Below are 20,068 nucleotides of genomic sequence, written 5' to 3' on the forward strand. Positions count from 1 at the left end.
ACACACAGACGATACATTTTTAACATAATTTTATTGTCTTACTGCCAATAAATCCTATTAAATAACAAACGAATGTATTGGCCTCTTAATAAAAGATTTATTTGTCTCCTTAGTTTAACTCACCATATGGTTGACGCTAGTATATGGGGTTGTATCGGTGACCGTCTCAAAGGGGGATCGGGCGCCACTGGTGTCAGTGGGAGCCGCCACTTCCCACGAGAAGTGAACTTGGGTCTGGTTGATTCCCGCCTCCTCACAGCGCTCCTTCATCACAGAGTACTTGGGGTAGTGAGGGTCACAGGGGGTGACACACACCAGAGGGTAACCTGGAGAGGGAGTCTTCTTGCTGCCCTCTTTGATCACCTCCTGGACATGATCGTAGTCAGCGAGAGAGACCACCTGAGCAGGAAGGAGGATGGGAGATCGTGTAAATGAGAGGAGTTCAGCTTTTTCATTTCAAGGGGCTGGCGTACAAAACACAGCATGAGATGAGATTCCTCCTAAAAAGTCGTTTGGGGTAAAATCACCCACCATATAATATTTTAATGGCAGCTGAATAGATATATTCATTGTAAGTGGTTCTGGTAAATGCATAAGAAATGTAAAAGCCTATAAACAAGTGCCTGAGGGAAGATGCTGCCCACGTTTGCTGCTGCTTTTTTGGAGTTCCCTGAATATGTATTTGGGGAGAGATGTGCTTTTGCCAGGAGTGGAGACATTTCAAGTGACAGGTTCTCTAAGTGCTGCAGAAAATAGACAAAATATTAAGTTCTCAGCTGAATGCTAAAGTTCTCCTAAAGGTTGAACATATCCTCCACTTCTACTATTCTACTGCTCCTCTTCATGTATCCTCCAAGGTTCCTTACAATAGGTGGGGCAGGTAGGATGAGACTTCCTGCCGCCTCCTGATCCAGAATGGTCACTGTGGCCATTGTGATCTCCCCAAGCACTGCCTCCACCGGGTCATCAGGCCCAAGGACCAATGAGAAGGACTCGTGCCACTCTCTGTCCTCATTGGACAAAATCTCCACTTTAAAGAGGATGTGGTCCATGCCTATGGAGAAAAAAAACATATTTACTCCCAGTAAAATCATCCCACTAACACTCTTCCCAAGTCCCAACGAGGAGCATTTTCAGCACTTACCCGGGGTGAACTTAAGCACTCGACTCTTGGGATTGTAGTCGACTCCAGATTGGGCCGATCCATCCCGGGTGCTGCAACGGATCTTGGACGTTCGGTCCAGATCTCCTCTGCGGATCACTTTGATGTTGAGCACTTCGATGCCATCTGGACCGGGAGGCTCTCTCACCTGATAGGACGCCTGCTCGAACTCAATGGTGGGAGCTGGAGGAACGGGAGAAGTCTGACTGTCAATCATTTGCACACATAAAACTTTTAATCAGCTTCCAAAATAACAGGTGCATCCAATTAAAACTTATAGAACAGCGGTATAATAAAACCCACCTCCATTAAGGTTTTACTCGTTAGTTTTCTTTTTTTTGATGGAAATAAATAAATACAAACATCAGGCACCAGGCGATAATTAAAAATTAGCCTGTCAGGCAATCAATTCGTGTCACATACATCTGTGCTTTGGGAGCATTTTTTAACATTATTTTGTATATTTTAAGTATATTTGTTGACGTTAACCAAAAGTAAAAACAAGGAACATTATCTTAAAATTAGTTTGGAAACCAAGAGCAAGTTCATCATACTCCGGATATTTTTTCCATACCAGGCTTCAGTTATTCTAACATCAGCAATTAGGCTGAAGGGTCACACACTCGAAAAAATAATTCTTCACCCACAATAAACATCAAGCAATAATTTTGAGTAAAGTGAGGCTGTCTTGTTTTTTAAAACGGCTTCTTTGAGCCCACGGATATTTCATAGTTCAAAAAGTGAAGGTAGACTGTGATATACCTCAAATATGCAGTCAACAGGAAACAAAAGGAATGGTGACGCTATTTTCATTGGTTATTAAATCTAAATAAACCCCATCACCCAGTAATTCACAACTTAGTTTTGAGAGTTTTGTTCAGGAACCGTTTCAATATTCGCAAAAAAAAAAAAACAACAACAAAAAAAAAAAGTGGGAATGTCTTTTTTTTTTTTTTCCAGAATTCTAAGATGAAAGTCAGAATTCTGATTTTTTTCTTAGAATTCTGGAAAAGAAAAAAAAAAAAGGTGTGCCAACTTTTATTTCCTCCTCTTCCGCACCAGCCGCCTCCTATTAAGAAAATGTTTTTTCAAAATAAAAGTCCTCAGCTTCTTTCATGTTAGTATCAGATAAAGGATGTAAAATGTATAAATGTAGCTCTTTTAATGATAAAAAACTATCACTATTCTATGACAGCATATCAGTAAATTCTGTTTAATGTGAATCACATGGCGATCAAGCGCCTGCTTACCATCTTCATCGTTGGTGATGGTTACAGTGACAATATCGTTAGCTCCCACCATGGCGCCGCTCCAGTGGTCACTGAGCGGTGTACCGAGATGCACCTGAAACTCCTCCTCAGGCTCGAACACTGAGTCGTCAGTGATGTGAACTGTGCAGTTCTTCACCTGGAAAACACACAATCGAAGCACCCTGATGAGCAGAGTCTGAGAACAAGGACACAAACATTAGGTCACATTTTGACTCAACATTTTTACCTTCTCTCCTTTGAGGAAAGTGATGCGCGACTCATCTGCATTCCTTCTCTCCTCAAAGTCGTCCATCACCATGGCGGACATGGTCCGGGTGAAACAGCGCACAGATGACTTGAAGGAGAGGTCGCCGGTCCGGATGATGGGGATGTGGAGAAGGTTATCTTTCTCCTTCACGGTGTAGGAGCTCTTCTCAAACTGCATGTTAGGAACTGAGAGAGAGCGAGCAACATCTGATCAATGAAAGGTGTTTGACATGACACACACGTGTATTAAAGCCTGTGATTGTTCTGTGAGGACGTACTGTCCTGAAACGTGTCCGTGATGATGACGTTGGCTTCGTAGGGCTCTTGAAGGACAGCACCCTGAGGAGAACTGAGGAACACCACGAAGGACTCAGACCCCTCGATGGACGGGTTCTGGATGTCATCCATGATGGTTAAACTGCATGTCTGTTTAAAAAAGGGAGGTCAGATCAGATGATTTGTAAGGGTTATACGGGTGAATATGTTATTTATCGGGGAATAAAAACACCTTCCTGGTAGCTGCAGTAGAAACTTGGTGAGCTCGGCTGATGTTATAAAAAAATGTTCATCTACTGTATGTAAAGATGTCAGTGTTGAAGAATTAATTCAGATCCAACTGTGTACAAGTGCTGACACCCTTCTACGCATCCCAGAGGCAAAACTTCATACAGCGTATCCAATTTAAGCTGCTTTATCTGCTCACAGTCTACAAGCTGCTGTTTTAACCCAGCATCCCCGACTGTCCTCCATCCTGTTTATCAATTATGCGATAGCCCATTGCACAGCTGGCTCATGTGTTTTTCTTTGGGACGATAACATAACTGTGACATCTGTGCTGGGGCCTTCGTGCTATTTTCACTCTTGTAGCAAAATCGTTGCCACTCCTAAAGTTGGACAAAAGTTGACCTACCTGAGGTTAACTGACTGCTGTGTGAGGGTGCATTAAAAAAAGAAGGATGATGGATCTTTTTTTTTTTAATCACCCATCACACAGAACTTGAAGAACAAGAGAAACAACATAACTGTTTCATTCTTAAAATATAAACTATAGAATTTGACTGTAGGTGAGAAGTCTGTCCTTACCTCGTCAGTTTTTCCAGGTTTGAATTCCACTTTCTTGGAGCTGGGAATGTAGTCGACCCCGGGGCTGGCTGACGGAGGGTCTGAAGGTCGGGTTGCGCACCACACAGAGGTCAGCGAGGACAGGTCGCTGCCATGACGCAGCACTGGTATTTCAATTGTGCCTGAGAGAGGGGAAAAGTGAAATGCAAGGTAAAAAAAATGTGAAATGTGGAAAGTTGCTGTGTTTTTGAGGGGGTTATAAGATATTAATAACTCTAATTTACAAAGTTGTTTTGATCTTTACATTGAAAGTAATTTAAATCCTGATCTAAGAACTAAGTGACACAGAATCTGAATCTCGCAGCTTCTTTTTGCTGCAACTAATGATACTGTCTGTTCAACACTGTGGGGAAGATACCTTTGTTTCAAAGATTAAAGCTACGCCAGCGAGAAGGAGAAAAAGAAAGAAGTAGAAGAAGCTCAGCAGAAAGATGAGGCGCAGTGTAGCTGTCAGTGATGCTAATTATAAGGGAGGAAACAATCTATTCTGTGTCATGCTCCAAAACACGTCCCCTGTTCCTAAATAAATGAAACAAGTAAAATATCACAGAGTGCAGTGATCTAACTGACAAATAAGATAACTGACGATGAGAAATGTTTCCACAAAACATGTGTAAGTGCTCAGGGATGCACGTCAACTGGTTACACTAATATTATTAAATGTAACCATTATGAAACCTCCCATACCAAAGACTACCTTCTAACAACTATTGGAAATGCCCTAAATTCCTAATGGAGAGCATAGGTATCACTTCAAACAACTCATATAAAAGTAATAAAGAAAATATAACCATTACTTACAAATTATGTAATTTTTTTAATATTAAATCATTGTAAATACTGTCATGTTAACAAACACCTAATATTATAATGTGTATAATGTGTATAAAATAATTATTTTATAAATTTTACATGACTGATGATAAAAATTATGTTCTAATGACAATGCATATAACATTTTATATTTTACATTATGTATTTGTTAATGATGACCTTAGACGTTATTGTTGTTTGATTAAGGTTTCAAAGGCTTCATTTAAAGCTGCAGCCAGGATATGCAGACGGATTACCAGTGAAACCAGTGACACCAGTCTTCCACCTAAATCCTAACATGACCCTGGCCTTCTCTCTTCTATTTTATATCTGCTTGTGTTTCGTAGCCTGTTTAGGCCCTGTCCAGGACTGGAGCTTCTACTTCCGCTTTCTGCCATCTCCTCCAGCTCCCGGCTCCCAGACTGTCACTGTGCTTGATTGTTCTGGTACCCCAGTCCCTGCTCCAATCAAGCCACACCATCAATCACACCACCTGCTTAAAATGGGCAGCAAAGCAGAGCTTATTATTCAGAGCTGCTTTGATTCTGCATGAGCCGTCTGCTGCCATGCCACTCTGTCAGTCTGTATTATTTAGACTGTACCTTGACTCTGTTGTTTTAAAGGTACTTTGGCTTTCTGCTGTTTTTAACTAGCTACACCTGTACTTTATATTTATTTGCTTTATTTCCAACTCGGGCACTAGCTTCTATTTTGGCTGCATAACCTCTCAGTGTTGCTGGAGAGTGGAGCAGTGATCATTTCCAACATTCACACGTGATATAGGTTTGTCTGTGAAGGTCATCCATCCATCAGTCATCCAGGTCATTGTAGTCTAAGGGGCTTGGAAAGAAAAGCGTCTGGACTTCTTTAAGTTTCCTTGAAGACATTTCATTCGAGAAGCTTCTGCAGTTCTAAGAGCAATTGGTGGAGAGTCCCAGATTTTAAGGCCTATGAGAGTGTCCCCAAGAGGGTCATGGACCCCCTACTGATCCTCTATCTAATCCCACGAGCCAAGGTGTGAAAACGGGTGTGGCTCACAATCACCCAAGGTTTCGGGTGAACCCATAGGTTGTGAAACCTAGTTGGGTTTTTTATTTGTTATTATTTGTGATGAAAGTGAAACTACGCTGTGAGTAGGCTCACAGGTTTTATGTCAACCCAAGTGCCAACTCTTACACTCTCGTAATATGTATCATACTAACATTAATGTTTATAGATAATTTATACAGTCAATAATAACCATTTAGAAAAGTTTTCTAATATTTGCAATTTTACAATAAAGATTTAGATGTTCGTACTTGGTTAACAAACTATTCTTAACCAGTTAGGAAAGATGATTACTACTAGTTAGAACGCTAATAATAAATATGTGTAACTTAATTAACTACCAATCCATCATTAACTATCAATGATTATTGTGAAATGCTAGCTACCAGTGCTCTAGTTTTTAATATGAAGCTATTAGCCGTTTGAAATACTTTTTTTTAACTTTAATTTAATTTAATTACGCAATAAGAAATATGAATACATAAAGACATTACGTGGGTGGATGCATGAAAAAGGCTCATACCAGCATCTTCACTGAAGGTAAACGTGGCGTTTCCAAGAGAAACAGTCGATGCATCGTTGGGTCCGTCGATAATGACCTTGGCCACCGACACGTCGCCCATGCGTGCATTATCGGAGGCGTCTGAGAGCACCAGCTCGAACTCCTCGGACAGTTCGTACTCGCTGTCATCGATGAGCTTAACATCACAGGTGGACATGCTGACTCCAGGACCGAAGATCACTCGGTTGTCGGTGGTCATGCCGCGGCTCTTGTAGTCAGAGCCGGACTCCAGAGCGTGGAGGCTGCTGCCCTGCGCTAACTTGGCTACGGTGTAGCAGAGAGCAGAGACTGTGCTGGAGGTATCACCTGAGCAGAAATGAAGTGAGACAACAAGGTCATACAGTGTGTGCATGAATTAAAGTGAAAATTAAAAGAGGTTATTTGATAAATCTTTACCACTAAACAGGTTTTAATGGCCGAGAAATTATGAGAAAATTCTTATGAAATGTTCATGAAACATGAAATGTTAGAAACCCCTCTGCAGTGTGTACCTTTCCTTTCAATGGGAGCCTGGATTAAGCCTGAGCTTTCATTGACGTGGTAAATCTTCTTGTCAAACTGCAAAGTGGGTTCGTCTTCTGTGTCGTTGATGTTGACGACAGCGCGCGTGTTTCCACCCAGCAGCGCATACACGGGCATGCTGAGCTCCACATGGAAGCTCTCGATCCCCTCAAACACCTTGTCGTCGTTAATGACTATAGTGCACACCTTTGTGTCCTCACGCTCATCAAACTGCACCTGGAAAACAATGAGAAGGAGGCAGAAGTGATTACAAAACTTTAACTTAACATAGGCTAGTTATAGATGATACGCATAACTGAATGTCAAGTAAAGCAAAGTGTCCCAAATTTACTGAATCTTTTTCCTCCTCAAACCTCCGTGTACACAAAGGAGTACCTCAGGGTTCAATATTAGGACCACTGATTTTCTTCCTTTGAATAAGGATGTTTGTAGTACAAGCATTACGTTCCTGTTGCACTCCACTTAAAACTGATGAAAATGCAAAAAGATTCCAGGTTCACGTCACTCCCAAGATGTTATGGTCAAAAACTGCTTGATGCTGTGGATCTGTTTTTATGCTTGATCCTGTGGTCCACAAGTTCATGAAGAGCAAAATAAGACCTAATCTTGGATTATTTTGTTGTTATTTTGTTGTCACAAAGACAAATAGGATTTTAGCAGCATTTAGCAAATAATTTGCAGAAAATTACTGGTTTCCAAACTAAATGAAGAACACAAACTCACAGGAGAGAAATAAAATCAGCAAAAAGAGAAATGTTCATTTTTTAAATGTGGAATATCGAGTTTCTACCTGCCCAGCGTATTCCACATAGTCCTGCTGTCCGGGTCGGGATCCGACGCTGCTCGTGGAGGTGGCGCTGCCCTGTTCAGTGCGGCAGAGCACGATGGCGTACTGGTTGAGATTACCGGTTCGCTTCACGGTCACCGCCACTGTGCCGGCCTTCTCACTCACATTGTAGCTGTGGTGCCATTAGAAGAAGTAGGAAGGTAAAAGGGTGGGTGTCCAATGGGTAATCATCATAAAATATGTATTTTTGGGGGGAAATGGTGCAGACCTTTTGTGCTCAAAGCTGATGAGGGACCACTGGATGTGGAAGACATTGTCACTGACCACATTTGGCTTGCTGTCTTTGACCAGGAACTTGAAGTTGTCCATGGTTTCCTGGACGTTCTCCTGATGAAGCACGTACCGGATCAGACCCAGATTGATATCGGCTACAAAGAAATAAGGCCACATTAGTAACAATCAAACACTAGCATTGTGCATTGCACACTAGCACAAGACAAAGATGACTGGAGCAGAGAATTTTTACATTTGAAATCTCGCTCTGACTTCTGGTTTCATTGGATTACAAGATAGTCCAAAATGGACTGTCTTGTAATGAATAAGGCACGGCACTGTTTCATTTCAGGTCAGACACACGAATACAGTTTTAACTAACAGGGTTATCTAAATTTATTTTTCTGTTTGAGGTTTTTAGTGTTATTGCTTCTATTAGTGCTTCTTCATCAGTTCATTCATGTCTAGCAATTGTTTTTCATGTTTCAGTCACTTCTTGTTTCAGTAGCCGTTTGGCTTGATTTATTACTTTGTTACCACCATGTTTTCTTCTACCCAGCGATGCTTTTCTGATCCTCCAGAGGATCCCAAGGAGATCTCAGGCCAGATGAGACATAAAGTATAAGCTCTCCAGTGGTTTCTGGGTCTTGCTCATAATTTCCTTTCAGTTAGGTGTGCACTGATAATCTCCAAAGGGAAAATATCCAAGTGAGAACCAGCTGGATGTCTTAGAACCTTATTTTAGCCATTCAGACCCAATTTTAATAAAATAGCATTACTAAGAAGTGAACTGACTCAGATCAGGTCTGATGGGAGTCAGTCAAAAATGACCACACGTGTTCAATATAATGTTTTAAATATGCCAAAAATGTCACAAAGCACTGCAGCAGGTTTTTAAATCAGCAGGAGAGTCAAATTCACACAATGGTCTTTAAAGACAATTAGTGCTGATTTTTATGCTTGCACACAATTTTACTGTGAGGGGGGGGACACCCAAAAAAGACTGATTGAATCTTAATAGTAAAAATCTTTTGCAAAGAAGGCATTTCTTGGAAAATATCACTTCCATAATTTGCAGCCTTGGGCCAATTCACAGTACTTGGAGAAATAAAATAGCTTGGAAATGAATGTGAAAGTTATTATTGGCCCTGGGTTTCTGCTCATTTACACCTTCCACAGAAGGTTGTAGAAAAGGAAACACTTAGATGGGAGCCCCACTGCTTCAAAATTGGCCAAATGACCTTCAGGAAGCTCAGCATAAACACCACAGAGATGAAGACAGTACTAAATTATGCATTAATATCCAGAATAGTAATATCTCAAACATATTTTTAGATTGAGTACAAGCATTTGGCAGAATATGGGAGCAAATGCTCACAGTCGGGATGATGTTGACAGTTTGTACTAGAAATCTCATCTGTTTTATTTATTCATATTGCCTCCGTCGCTCGCGCTCAGGCTAAGGGTTATTTCAGTTATTGGAAATTTATTATCATTAAGAAAATGATGTTTACAAGCTTCAAATTGAGCATGCGACACATCAAAGTGGCTGTTTACACTTGCTCTCTGCAGCCTGGAGGATCAACATTTTACAACAGCAGGCTGACACTGATCCTCGTCTGCAGCCTTGAGGTGAACATAAGCAGGCTCATAATGAGAGCACTGCTGATTTAAACTGCAAATTAGCTGAGTAAACGCACGCAACAGAAAATACAGCAGACACGTGGTGTCATTCAGCGGATAAATGATCAGAGCGAACAATGTGGGGTCAAGCTTTTGTCCCACCTTCTCATGATGAAGGCAAAATGTAAAGGAGTCTTTTGTTTTCCCCTCCTCTACCTTCCAACAGGCACAGAGTTTTATCTGCAGCGGCACGAAGGATGCAGGATGAACAGAAGAGGGCACCGATGCAACACTGAACTGGGTACAGTGAAGGAAACAGGTGGCTCTTTATACACTGATAGAGAAGTCTTTGTGGTTTATGTCATCCGCTGAGGGAGTTTAGAAGGAAAGCCCAGGAGCAACGGGTTTCCAATTTGTGAGTCCCAACAGCTCTGAGGCATAGCTAATCCTCAGGCATTAAAAGGTCCTTCAAATGAAACTATCACAGAAGAGAAAAAAGATTGAACTTGAAGGGAGTCAGAAAGCCATGGCTTCATTTTAAAGAGTCATACGGGTTTGATTTGGAAACATAAATTGGCACTAACTGCAGCTGTACACAGTATATCCCAACTATGTGGTGATCCCACACTAACCTGATAAGATAACCATTTCCTGCATACCTTATCAAAAAGTAGCCTTCATTTCCTTTTAATATCATACACCATCAGCCCATTGATGTGAGTTTTTAAAATGCACATGTAGTATATGGTTTATTAGTATTCACTATGACACAAAAAAGGAAAATTATCCTAATTTTTTATGAATATTTGAAGCAGGAAAAGCAAAAAACATCAAAGCTCACAGGAGGAGGGGAAAGGCAAAACTTCACCCACTCTTTTGCTCAACCTGTGTTGAGCTGATGGAAATTTTCTTTGATATAAAATGCAGTTAAATTAAAATTATTGGTAGATCAGCAATCAGACCACTGCTTCCACGATAAACTGTGCTCATGGTCTTAATTTAATGTTAACAAACATCTTAATTCAAAGGAAAACAGTAAAAAAATCTGACACCAGGGAACAGTGACACAAATATGGACACAGTTCACTTTTCTGTTAGAGTCTGTGTTTGTCCAGTGTCCCATTCTTGCCCTGAGACATCCTCCCTACGATCCAAAGTTATCTCAACTACGTTACTGAATCTGAGGGAAACCCAGAAGGTTGGCCAACATCTCCTTACACTTAGCAGCAACAAAGTAGCTCACGATCAAATCATTTTCAAACTTTTTAAAGGAAACGTCCCAAAATCATGATGATGGTTATTAATTGTCCTGAGTACAGGACACCAGAGGACCTGCTGAGCATTTGTGTGTGGTGGGGAATGTTGAGAATCCCATAAATAATTTATATTAATATTTCTAGGAGTAAAAAAAAAGATTTACAGTTAAAAGAAAAATTCTTCTGCTTCCTGCACGTGTTTTAATTTTGTACCTATGCTGATAGAAATGCAGCTTCATGCAGTCAAAGACAAAAGTTTCAGCTATGACTTTTTAATTTGCTGATCTCTGACTGACTTAGCTATCACATTTGCCTTGAATTGGTGCTCCACAATGCTCAAAATGGTCAAAATAAGATGATCTTTGAGGACACTTTAGTGGATAAGCACAATCGTGTGGATATCAGCTTCTGGACCAATCAGGATTTGTTGCAAAAGTTACAAAGACGAAGGGTCAGCATTATAAATACAGACTCTCTGGATAAATTTGATGAACTGACTCTTTTTTTGGACAACGATTGAAGCTGTCTGAGGAGGAGAAGTTAAGAGGGATGGGTTATCTAATAAGTTAAAATGTTGCTGCTGCAAATATAAAGGCCACAGAGAGAGCTTCTGTACCTTGTGTGAATGCGGTAATGGGGTTCCCAGGTTTCAGCTTGCTCTCCAGGAAGCCGTGCTTTGGCTCTGTGGTGATTTCATAAACCAGCTGTCCATCATCTGTGTCTGGGTCCATGGTCAGCAGCTCCTTCTTGGTGATCAGATTGGTGGCCTGACAGACATCAGACAGAAATGACTCAAATTTCCTGTTTTTCAGTTTTCACCGTACAGAAATCATCTGTGCTTCAAAGCGGAGCTCTCACAGTGCAAGAATTCATTACTGGGCATTTCATTCACAATGTCACACTATGATTCAGCTGAGCAGGAAGCTTTTCTTTTCAATTTCAGCTTCCCTGATGTAGCTATCATAGCAAAAATACAGCTGTTAAGAAGCGTCGCCTCACTACTGGCTCAAAAAACAGAAATCAGCATATCCAACATCACAACGCAAACTAAAAAACGTGTTTGCTTCTGTATCTGATCTCGACATTGACATTCAGCCAACAAAAGTTTAAAGAGCCCCTCCTCTGAAAGGCAAAGTAGTTGACTTTTCTATTCTGTTAATGGACAGCATCTGGTTTATGTGAGTTATAAACTCGCTAATTGTTCCAGTGAGTTTGGATAAATTAGTGGGAAACGCTATTGTACACACTGATCTCCCCACTTTAGTACAGATTAGCATCCACACAGTTGTTATTTGACTCTTAGTTGGATGAAGGACTTTAGACTGATCTCTACGTTGTCTTTACAAGTTTTCCAAAGTTTAAAACCACCAGCTTGCACATCTGGAACGTGTAAAAAAAATAAATCCACCAGTGTTGAGAACCATTTGTTTCTAAAAACAGATAAAATCACCACAGAAGGTGATGCGATGGCTTAAAATGTTTTTTGGTGTGTCTCGTATATTTTAAAGATGTTTCATTTATGATTATTACAAATAAGTTTCAATGTATCCAACAAACAAAGTTCATATCAGCTGTTTTTTAAGCCGTTTCTTCTGCAAACCACTTTGCAACCAACCTTCTTTTTCGATTTGCCAGTAACTTCTATGTGGACGCTGGGTTGGGAACTACAGTTCTGGGAATCCTTGATTTGAACATTTTCAGGTTCAGGTTATTTTATTTTTAACCGTAGGTAGATTTGTTCTAGCAAAAAGTTAGAGGCAGGGTAACGATGCTGTAATGCATGCCCTGCTTTACCTAAATAACTAAAGAGGACCACAGTTAGTAAACGAAACATCGTGTTGTATTAAATAAAACTCAGTGAGAGTTTTGAAATTGTCTCCCCCTGCAGGCCATAACAAAAACTGCACTATCATGGGACCACCTTCTTGCTCCTCCTCAACCTCAGGCATGTTTGCACATGGAAGTGTAGGATATCCCAGAACACAGCTGCACCTCCAAATATTAATGAGTTCAGATGGAATAATAATTTTCTTTGACCAAAGGTCTCCTGCCTATATGATCAATTGGTAATGGTCAGGTTTTGCTTTCCCCTCCAGCACTCAGGAGAAGATACAGTTGTGTAACAGTATGATAATTTGGCTCAGTGATAAAATACCCAGGACTTAATTACCTGCAGTGCAAACACAGCACAGGCTGAGAATAAATGAACGATGTGACATATTTACAGTGCCAACAAAACAAACCTGTGTGCTGCATTGTGATGAGGTGTGCAAGCCAGCAGGTGGAGGTGGAGTGGCTAATTTCAGAACAAACAGTGATGGAGCTTCTCCTTCACACTTCACACAGACACATTTACTCTGCTGGAGAATATTCAGGCAGAGCAGGGTGTGCTGGCACTTTTTAAAACATAATTTGCTCAGAGAGAGTTCTGCTGAGCAAACACGCAGCTCATTTAAACACATCTGAATTATCCTGATGTTTCAGTCCTCTGCTGGTGTCCAATTAAAGGTAATAAATTAGAAAAAGTTCTCTTCAGTGTCTGCTGTTCTCACTTTACGGCTATTAAACATCACAAATAGTTTAATTATATTCGTTTCCTAAATGCCTACTCACTTGGATTTCTGCAGAATTTATTTATCACCACACTGTGAGACCTGGATTTAATAAATATGGGAAGGACACCAGGTTTTATGCATGTAGTGTGTACAATAACAAATGCCTCCTACCTGAAATCTAAATCTTTGGCTATTTCTGTCCATCCAGTGTTGTCCTCGCTTCAGTCAGAAGCTAGAGCACACATCACCGGCTTCTGCTGTCCAAATTTGTTTGGGTGTGTGCCGGTTTTTCACAGAGGGGTCAGTGTCCCCTTAATGAGTGCATCGCTACATGCTGCATTTTGGTTTGCTGGTTAGTAGCAGCAGCAGCCACGCTCAGATAGTCAAGCTAAATTTCTGACACAGTGTTATTCCACACCACACACTGTGATGCAGGACCAGGACTGAATTATAGGAACTGAGGTGTGATCACAAAGCTTTGAGAGCAGCTCCATCAAAATATAAAAATATCAGCCTCTTAGAAGCTGTACCTATGGAATAAATGTCAAAATCCTGCTTTACCTCAGTCTTGAGTCACAAGACTTGGACTCAGACCTTGACCTTGAGATCGAGGTCACTGAGATTCAAACTTTTGCGAGACTAGAGGTATCTATGGTATCAATTAGAAAAACCCAAAATTGCTTCATTTTCAGGTTATCGTATTCACAAACCTGGGCATCCATACCAACTGCTCGCGTGCCGTATTGGCTTTTTACAGCTGAGGGGTAAAAAGTTTAATGATTTAAAGACCTTTTGTTCTTGCACACCTCTGGGCTGCTGTTTCTCCCACATTACTCCCTGGAAACGATGTCTTCTTCTACTCTCACCTCTGACACGTGCACTGGATTTCCTCCAGTGTGTCAAAACATGAAAGAGATCTTTAACATCCTTAAACTTAATTTTTCAAACTTTATGTCCCGGGATCATATGAACACATAGTCTCAATTCCTGCTTTGCCTGTCATGCATATGGTTATCTCTCCTCTGGTGTGTGTGTGTAATAGAATGTGAGACTGCCTGAAACTGTGTGTGTTTATTGTCTGAGGGAGGTCATTTACTTCATCATCTCCATCCACAAAGCAGACCAGTCTGCAACTGATGCTGAGGATGTAAACATCAGTCTTACTGATGATGTAACAGCCCAGGTTTGTGGCATTTTTGTTCAATCATCTCTTCTCTCTAAGAGATGACGTTAGACAGTTGAACATGGCTGAGAAGATGAGCTTGACCTTGACTTCAAACTTTGAATTACATAAAGCTTTTGATTTTTATGGATCTGTTCTCTTTTAATCAAATCTCATATTCTTTTTACTCATGATGGAAAAATAAAAATGTGTCCCTGCAAAAAGAAAGCCTTGTACCTTGTTATCCATGTACTCCAGCCACTGCAGTCCCAGGTTGGTGAAAATTAACGGCGTTCCATCATCAACTGGCAGGATATCTATCTTGAACTTCTGGGGAGCGGCTGTCACTATCTGGAAACCCCCCCAAAAATGAAAGAAATTAAAAGATATTTTCAAAGACAGCAGACATGGTTTAAGTGAATTTTAACAAGTAGTAAAAGCTACAGTGTTAAAAGCTACAGCGTTTCTAATTTTCTTGTGTTTTCCTGCTGGCGACTGATCCAGTGTAACTTCTGAGCTCCTCCTCGTTCAGGATTTCAACTCAACTAAAACAAAATCCCCTGCATCTATCGCTCATCCCAGCTGATCCAAAGTAAAACTTAATTAATGATAATACTCATGTCTGGCAATACAACAGACATGGCAAATACAAACTGAACTATAGCAAACCTCAAATGCACTTTGATTAATTACCATAATACCCTCATAATCTGGAATTAGAGCGCTTACAGTAATCTACGTTCTTCACACAACTCGACATGAAGCAGATTTTATTACAGCAGTGTGATATTCAGAGTGCAGCTGTGAGTTTAACAGGCTCTGGCTGAAAATTCTAAATATATCAGCAGATTATGGAAATGGAAAAAACACACATAATTAACATAATTATATGATCAGCGCACTTTGTCAGTTTTGTGTATTGATTGCTTTTAATGATGGTCGGATGGTGCATCACTGTGAATTATGGGATCTTCTCCTGCCAAAGGAGATAATGAAGATGAGTTGAATCACCTTTTCTCAGTATTTAGACAATTCGACCAGCTCTTATTGTGGTTGCCACGCACTTACTTCCCTTCACTCAGTTGAAAACCCTTCTAAGAAAAAGTGACCACTCAAAGGTATCCTTGACCTTTAAAATGAAGCAGGAAACAAACAGAAGATAATTGACTCTGGAGATGAGCTCGAGCATGATCACAGACAGTGAAGCACAGAAGACAGAAGCACATGAACGAGACGGAGCACAGACAGGGAGACGCTGGGGAGGCTAACAGAAACCAGAGCTCAGAAACACAAACTTAAACATATTAAATAAGTGTTTAAAGCTCAAAGAAAGCACAAAAACCTAAACTTAGACACCCAGCTATTAAAATACGCCTTCAGACTTTGGAGTAAATTCCTCTTTTTGCAATGTCCGGCTGCAAAAAGCCGTACTAGAGACATGCACAGACTTCACTGTAGGTTCCACTTGAAGTCATTCTCATTGACCAAAGTTTTGAAAGCTTTGTGTTCACAATGAATCTTAAAACAACAATCAAAATGTTCTTAGGAACTATTTAAACGTTCTGCTGGGTTTTACTTTATTGATTCAGCCGCTTCCAACAGCAATGGCAGGCTAAATCAGATAAGTTACTCCAGTATTCACAGTTACCGCCTTCTGTCTGAGGTGCATGAGGGAGCAACTAATCACCACAAGAGAGGCTAATAAGGCCAACTTTGACACGTGCCACTTGAAGGCTGAGCTTGTCCACACAGTTTACAGCAACTCATACATTATTTAATAACACAGCAGCTCCAGTGGGAATGAAACCACAACGACGGCAGAGATAATGCCACGAAGCATCTACTGAGCTGCAGAGCACGTGTGGCTGTCGAGCCAAATGTCCCCAGGTGATGGAAAGATAATAAACCCAAGGCTGGGAAGTGTGTGTTTGCGATCGGGGCTGTCAATACCTACATGTTGTCATTCAGTTTAATCACATGGGCTATTAGTAATGACAGGTGGTGGAGCTGAGGGGGGAAAACTGACAAGCAGAGGAGTCAATTCACCCTGAGGCTTGCTCATAACCATAAAGCTGACATTACCATTGCACACACATTCGCCCTTCTGTAGTTGTAGGGACCATTGTGTGATGGTTTCTGGTCTAGCTGTGAAAACAAACCACTCGCAAGGATGTCAAAGTGCAACCAAGGCAAACATGCGTGGAATAATCCCCTCCTCACGGACCATCGTACAATCCTCGATAGTGGCACCGGGTTAATACATTTCTAGAGACAACATAGTGTGCTGCACTTTTGTTTGCCCAAGTGGCAACTCCTCAGCTGAAGAATAGAGAAGTGTTAAAATGTAGTTCCTCTGATGTCCACTAGAGGCTGGCTCTGAAAGTGATGTTTTACTTCAGAATTGTTACTGTTTCCATTTAGGAAACATAAACCACTGTTTATCCATTTCACCTGCTTCAGTGCAAATGACAGTAACAGTTTTTAGTTCTGCTTTTTGCCAGTGTCACTGCTGGTAGCATTACGCTGTACCTGCAACCCATTCGGGCGGCAGATTGTGGCACATCCATACGGGCCAAAGTCTCGCAGCACAGCAGTTTTTCATGTTTTAAGTAAACTGTCCATTGTGTGGCCCTTCACTGAATCTATGTGAGTTTTCAGGGTAGCAGATAATTAAATACCGCACATTTAATAACACCAAACTTTGTGTGTCTCCGCCCTGTAGGACTCTAAATATTATTCAAATGAAATGAGCTGCAAACATAAAGCTGCTCTTTCCATGCTACAGAAATATCCTGTCCTTCCAAACATGTTCTTTGCAAAAATATTTTCACTCTCTGTTTCCGGAGGTGCCCGCCCTTTGCAAACGCGCCCAGCTTCTGTCCTCACAAAGACAGAAGCATATGAATACACCCACAAATTCACGAAAGGTCAGAGCACGCACACTCTCGCAGACGTGCCCTCACTCTGCCATTTCAATCATCCCACTGTAATAAAACTGTCCAGAAGGTGCCATTTTACACACACACACACACACACACACACACACACACACACACACCTCTTTGCCGTCATCCTCCACCATGAAGAGCAAGTTGGTGCTGTCGGTCACGGTAAAGGTGAAGCGGTCTTTGAGCGAGTTGGAGCCGTCGTGGTTGTAGCTGATGCGGTTCTGGTAGATGTCGTCCATGGTGAAGCTGCTGGTCTGTCGGTAGTGTTGGCCGTTGATGGTGCGCTCGATGGTGCCGTGTCGAGGAGCCTGGACGACGCTGAAGACGATAGACTCCGCCTGGAGGAAGGTCGTGTTATAGGAGGGAAAATGCAGGGAAAGGAAGGACGGCTCAGTGATATCACCTGCAATGTCTCCCTAGGATGAAGCTACATAAAGGAGCAGTGTTTGTTCTGCACAACAAACAGCCAAGCATGCAAAATAGTGAGAACTCAAATTCAGGAATCAGCTTCAAAACATCTATAGTGGCGAACCTTTACATCACTTTCGGGTGTTATTCTCTAAAATTCTACAATAAAGCAGTAGAAAATAAATCTTCAAGTTTTTACTGACAATTACAGATTTATGGGATTTATGTTGGATTATCCCTTAAACCGGCATCTTAGTTTAGTCAGCTTAGGTAATGATCTCAAAATAAATATTCAGATTTCCTGCTCTTTTCTAAACTGGTAAATGTATTGCTTTGGGTTCATTCCAAACATGATGCCAATTAGTTTGCGAATCATACCAAGCTTCAAAGATATTATCTGTTTATATTGTGCAGCTCATAAAGCAAATCAGATGCTTAAAGAAGGAAAAAGGCATTGAAATTACTTCATATAAACTTTATACATATTATTAAGTCTACAATATATGCAGCAGAGGATGGAAAGCAACATTTGCCTTAGTTTAGCCTTAAGTAAAGCAGAAGTATGAGTGTGCATGCTGCAGAAATCAGTCCTTGAATGCTTTATTTTGACCTCAGTTACACATTTGAAAAGTTTTTTGTTTTGTTTTCCTTTAAGACCTTCTGAAGTGCTCAAAGCATCTCTGTCACAGTTCCCTCTACAGAAGGTGACACCTGATTCTTGTCATGATGTCACGCATACACTGTAATTAAAGCTGTGAAAGATTTGCAGAAAACGTATGTAGCCAGTGTGTTACCTCTGTGTCCGCATCGGTGGCTTTCAGCTCAAACTCAGTGATGGTCTTTCTCACACCCTCCTGCACCCTCATGCCAGGGACCTGAAGAAGAGGCAGGGAGTCGTCCACAGGCTTGATGGTGATGTAGAAAGTCTGGGCAACCTGAAGACAAAGAAAAATAATAAGATGATGAAACAGTCTATGAGCAATACACACGTGTAACCAAAAATACATCCTGCCATCAACTTCCTACTTTCCACTGAGAACTTTCTCAACAATTCAGCAAATAGAAAAGTCTCATTATGATGACAAAGTTTAACCCCAGATGGCATAACCCAAATACCACAAACTGCATTAATACAGAAACTGTGTATTGGTATGCCCTCAAGTAATCCCATCTCCTCGCAGGGACAGAACAATATTCTGCTTTGGTATCATTAAAGCAAAACACTTGATTATAAATATGCAGTAGCTCTCCAGCAGGAAACAGAACAGGCTTCTCAGAGTTAGCAAAAGTACCAAAGGGCTACACAACTTCACCAACTACCACAGTGGCCACAAAGCTTCCACACATTGCAGTCAGCCAGGCGTGAAGGCCAAATGACCTTTTTCACATGTTTACTCGAGTCCTTGTGATCCTCATTAGTTTGGATTAGCAAGGCAGATTTATGCATGAGGTGAACCGGGAAAGGAAGCTGCCACTTTCTTGCTGTTATAAAAGCTGTGGAGTTTGTTAGATTTCATATTTCTTTCATATCTTTCAATTTTATGACATCGTTAAGGTTTTTTAATTAAGCTAAGCTTTTAAGTGATCAGAAAACATTTCTCTTTCTGGTTTTCTTTCTTAATTCCTGTTAACAGCTTGTTTTCTGCACCATTTAAGGTTGTTTCCCTGCACTTGAGCTTAAAGGTCCCTCTTTGGACACACAAGGACTGCTGACTTATTTCTAGGCCAACCTGGGAACAAAGTTATTTTTAAAACCCAGTTGGTCTTTAGGAAGAACAACTAACATCTCAGAGCTTCTGTTGTAGTCAGTAGATATCTGCATCAAGACCTCCTTCATGAATGAATTTTAAAATGTGTTAAGCTACCAGGGTATCGTAAAAATCTTCTGCCAGTCACCTCATTTGTCCCGTCGGACACGGTGAAGGAGAACTGGTCAGCATGTTTCTCTTCTTCACTGGTGTGGACGTACTGGATGCTGCGTGATGCCAGGTCAGCCTGCGTGAAGGTGCTGATCCTGGTGCCTAAAGAGAAAAAAGAGAGAAACGTAGTCGTTAAGCCCAAAAACGTCCATTATGTTTGTTATTTGATCTTTCATATTTTGGTATGAGATGGTTTTACACTGCTAAAAAAATAGGTTATGCTTGATGATCACAGCATAACACAAAGTTGGTTATACTTAAGTCTGTCCAATTAAGAAGCAGAAACCACTGTGAGTCTATTTCAAACTCGTTAGTTTAATATTAAAGCGACAGCAGGTGCAAAACTACAAAACTCTGAAACAGGGAATGGCTTGGCAGACCGTTGCTCTCTC

The 20,068-nt window shown here is 41.0% G+C and overlaps 1 protein-coding gene across 1 annotated transcript in view; it reads right to left on the bottom strand.

The window, feature by feature from the left end:
• fras1 (Fraser extracellular matrix complex subunit 1) overlaps positions 1 to 20,068 on the bottom strand; it is a 311,100-nt gene that overhangs the window by 11,269 nt on the left and 279,763 nt on the right. Inside the window, 16 exon segments of the mRNA XM_019365971.2 lie at positions 124 to 399; positions 867 to 1,054; positions 1,145 to 1,345; positions 2,413 to 2,569; positions 2,660 to 2,865; positions 2,958 to 3,105; positions 3,763 to 3,923; positions 6,185 to 6,529; positions 6,715 to 6,961; positions 7,536 to 7,704; positions 7,801 to 7,960; positions 11,301 to 11,451; positions 14,639 to 14,752; positions 17,460 to 17,687; positions 18,552 to 18,692; positions 19,654 to 19,778. Of these exon segments, the coding sequence (XP_019221516.1) occupies positions 124 to 399; positions 867 to 1,054; positions 1,145 to 1,345; positions 2,413 to 2,569; positions 2,660 to 2,865; positions 2,958 to 3,105; positions 3,763 to 3,923; positions 6,185 to 6,529; positions 6,715 to 6,961; positions 7,536 to 7,704; positions 7,801 to 7,960; positions 11,301 to 11,451; positions 14,639 to 14,752; positions 17,460 to 17,687; positions 18,552 to 18,692; positions 19,654 to 19,778 (3,017 nt within the window).

This window comes from Oreochromis niloticus, linkage group LG12, assembly GCF_001858045.2.
Source record: "Oreochromis niloticus isolate F11D_XX linkage group LG12, O_niloticus_UMD_NMBU, whole genome shotgun sequence".
NCBI classification, from domain to species: Eukaryota; Metazoa; Chordata; class Actinopteri; order Cichliformes; family Cichlidae; genus Oreochromis; species Oreochromis niloticus.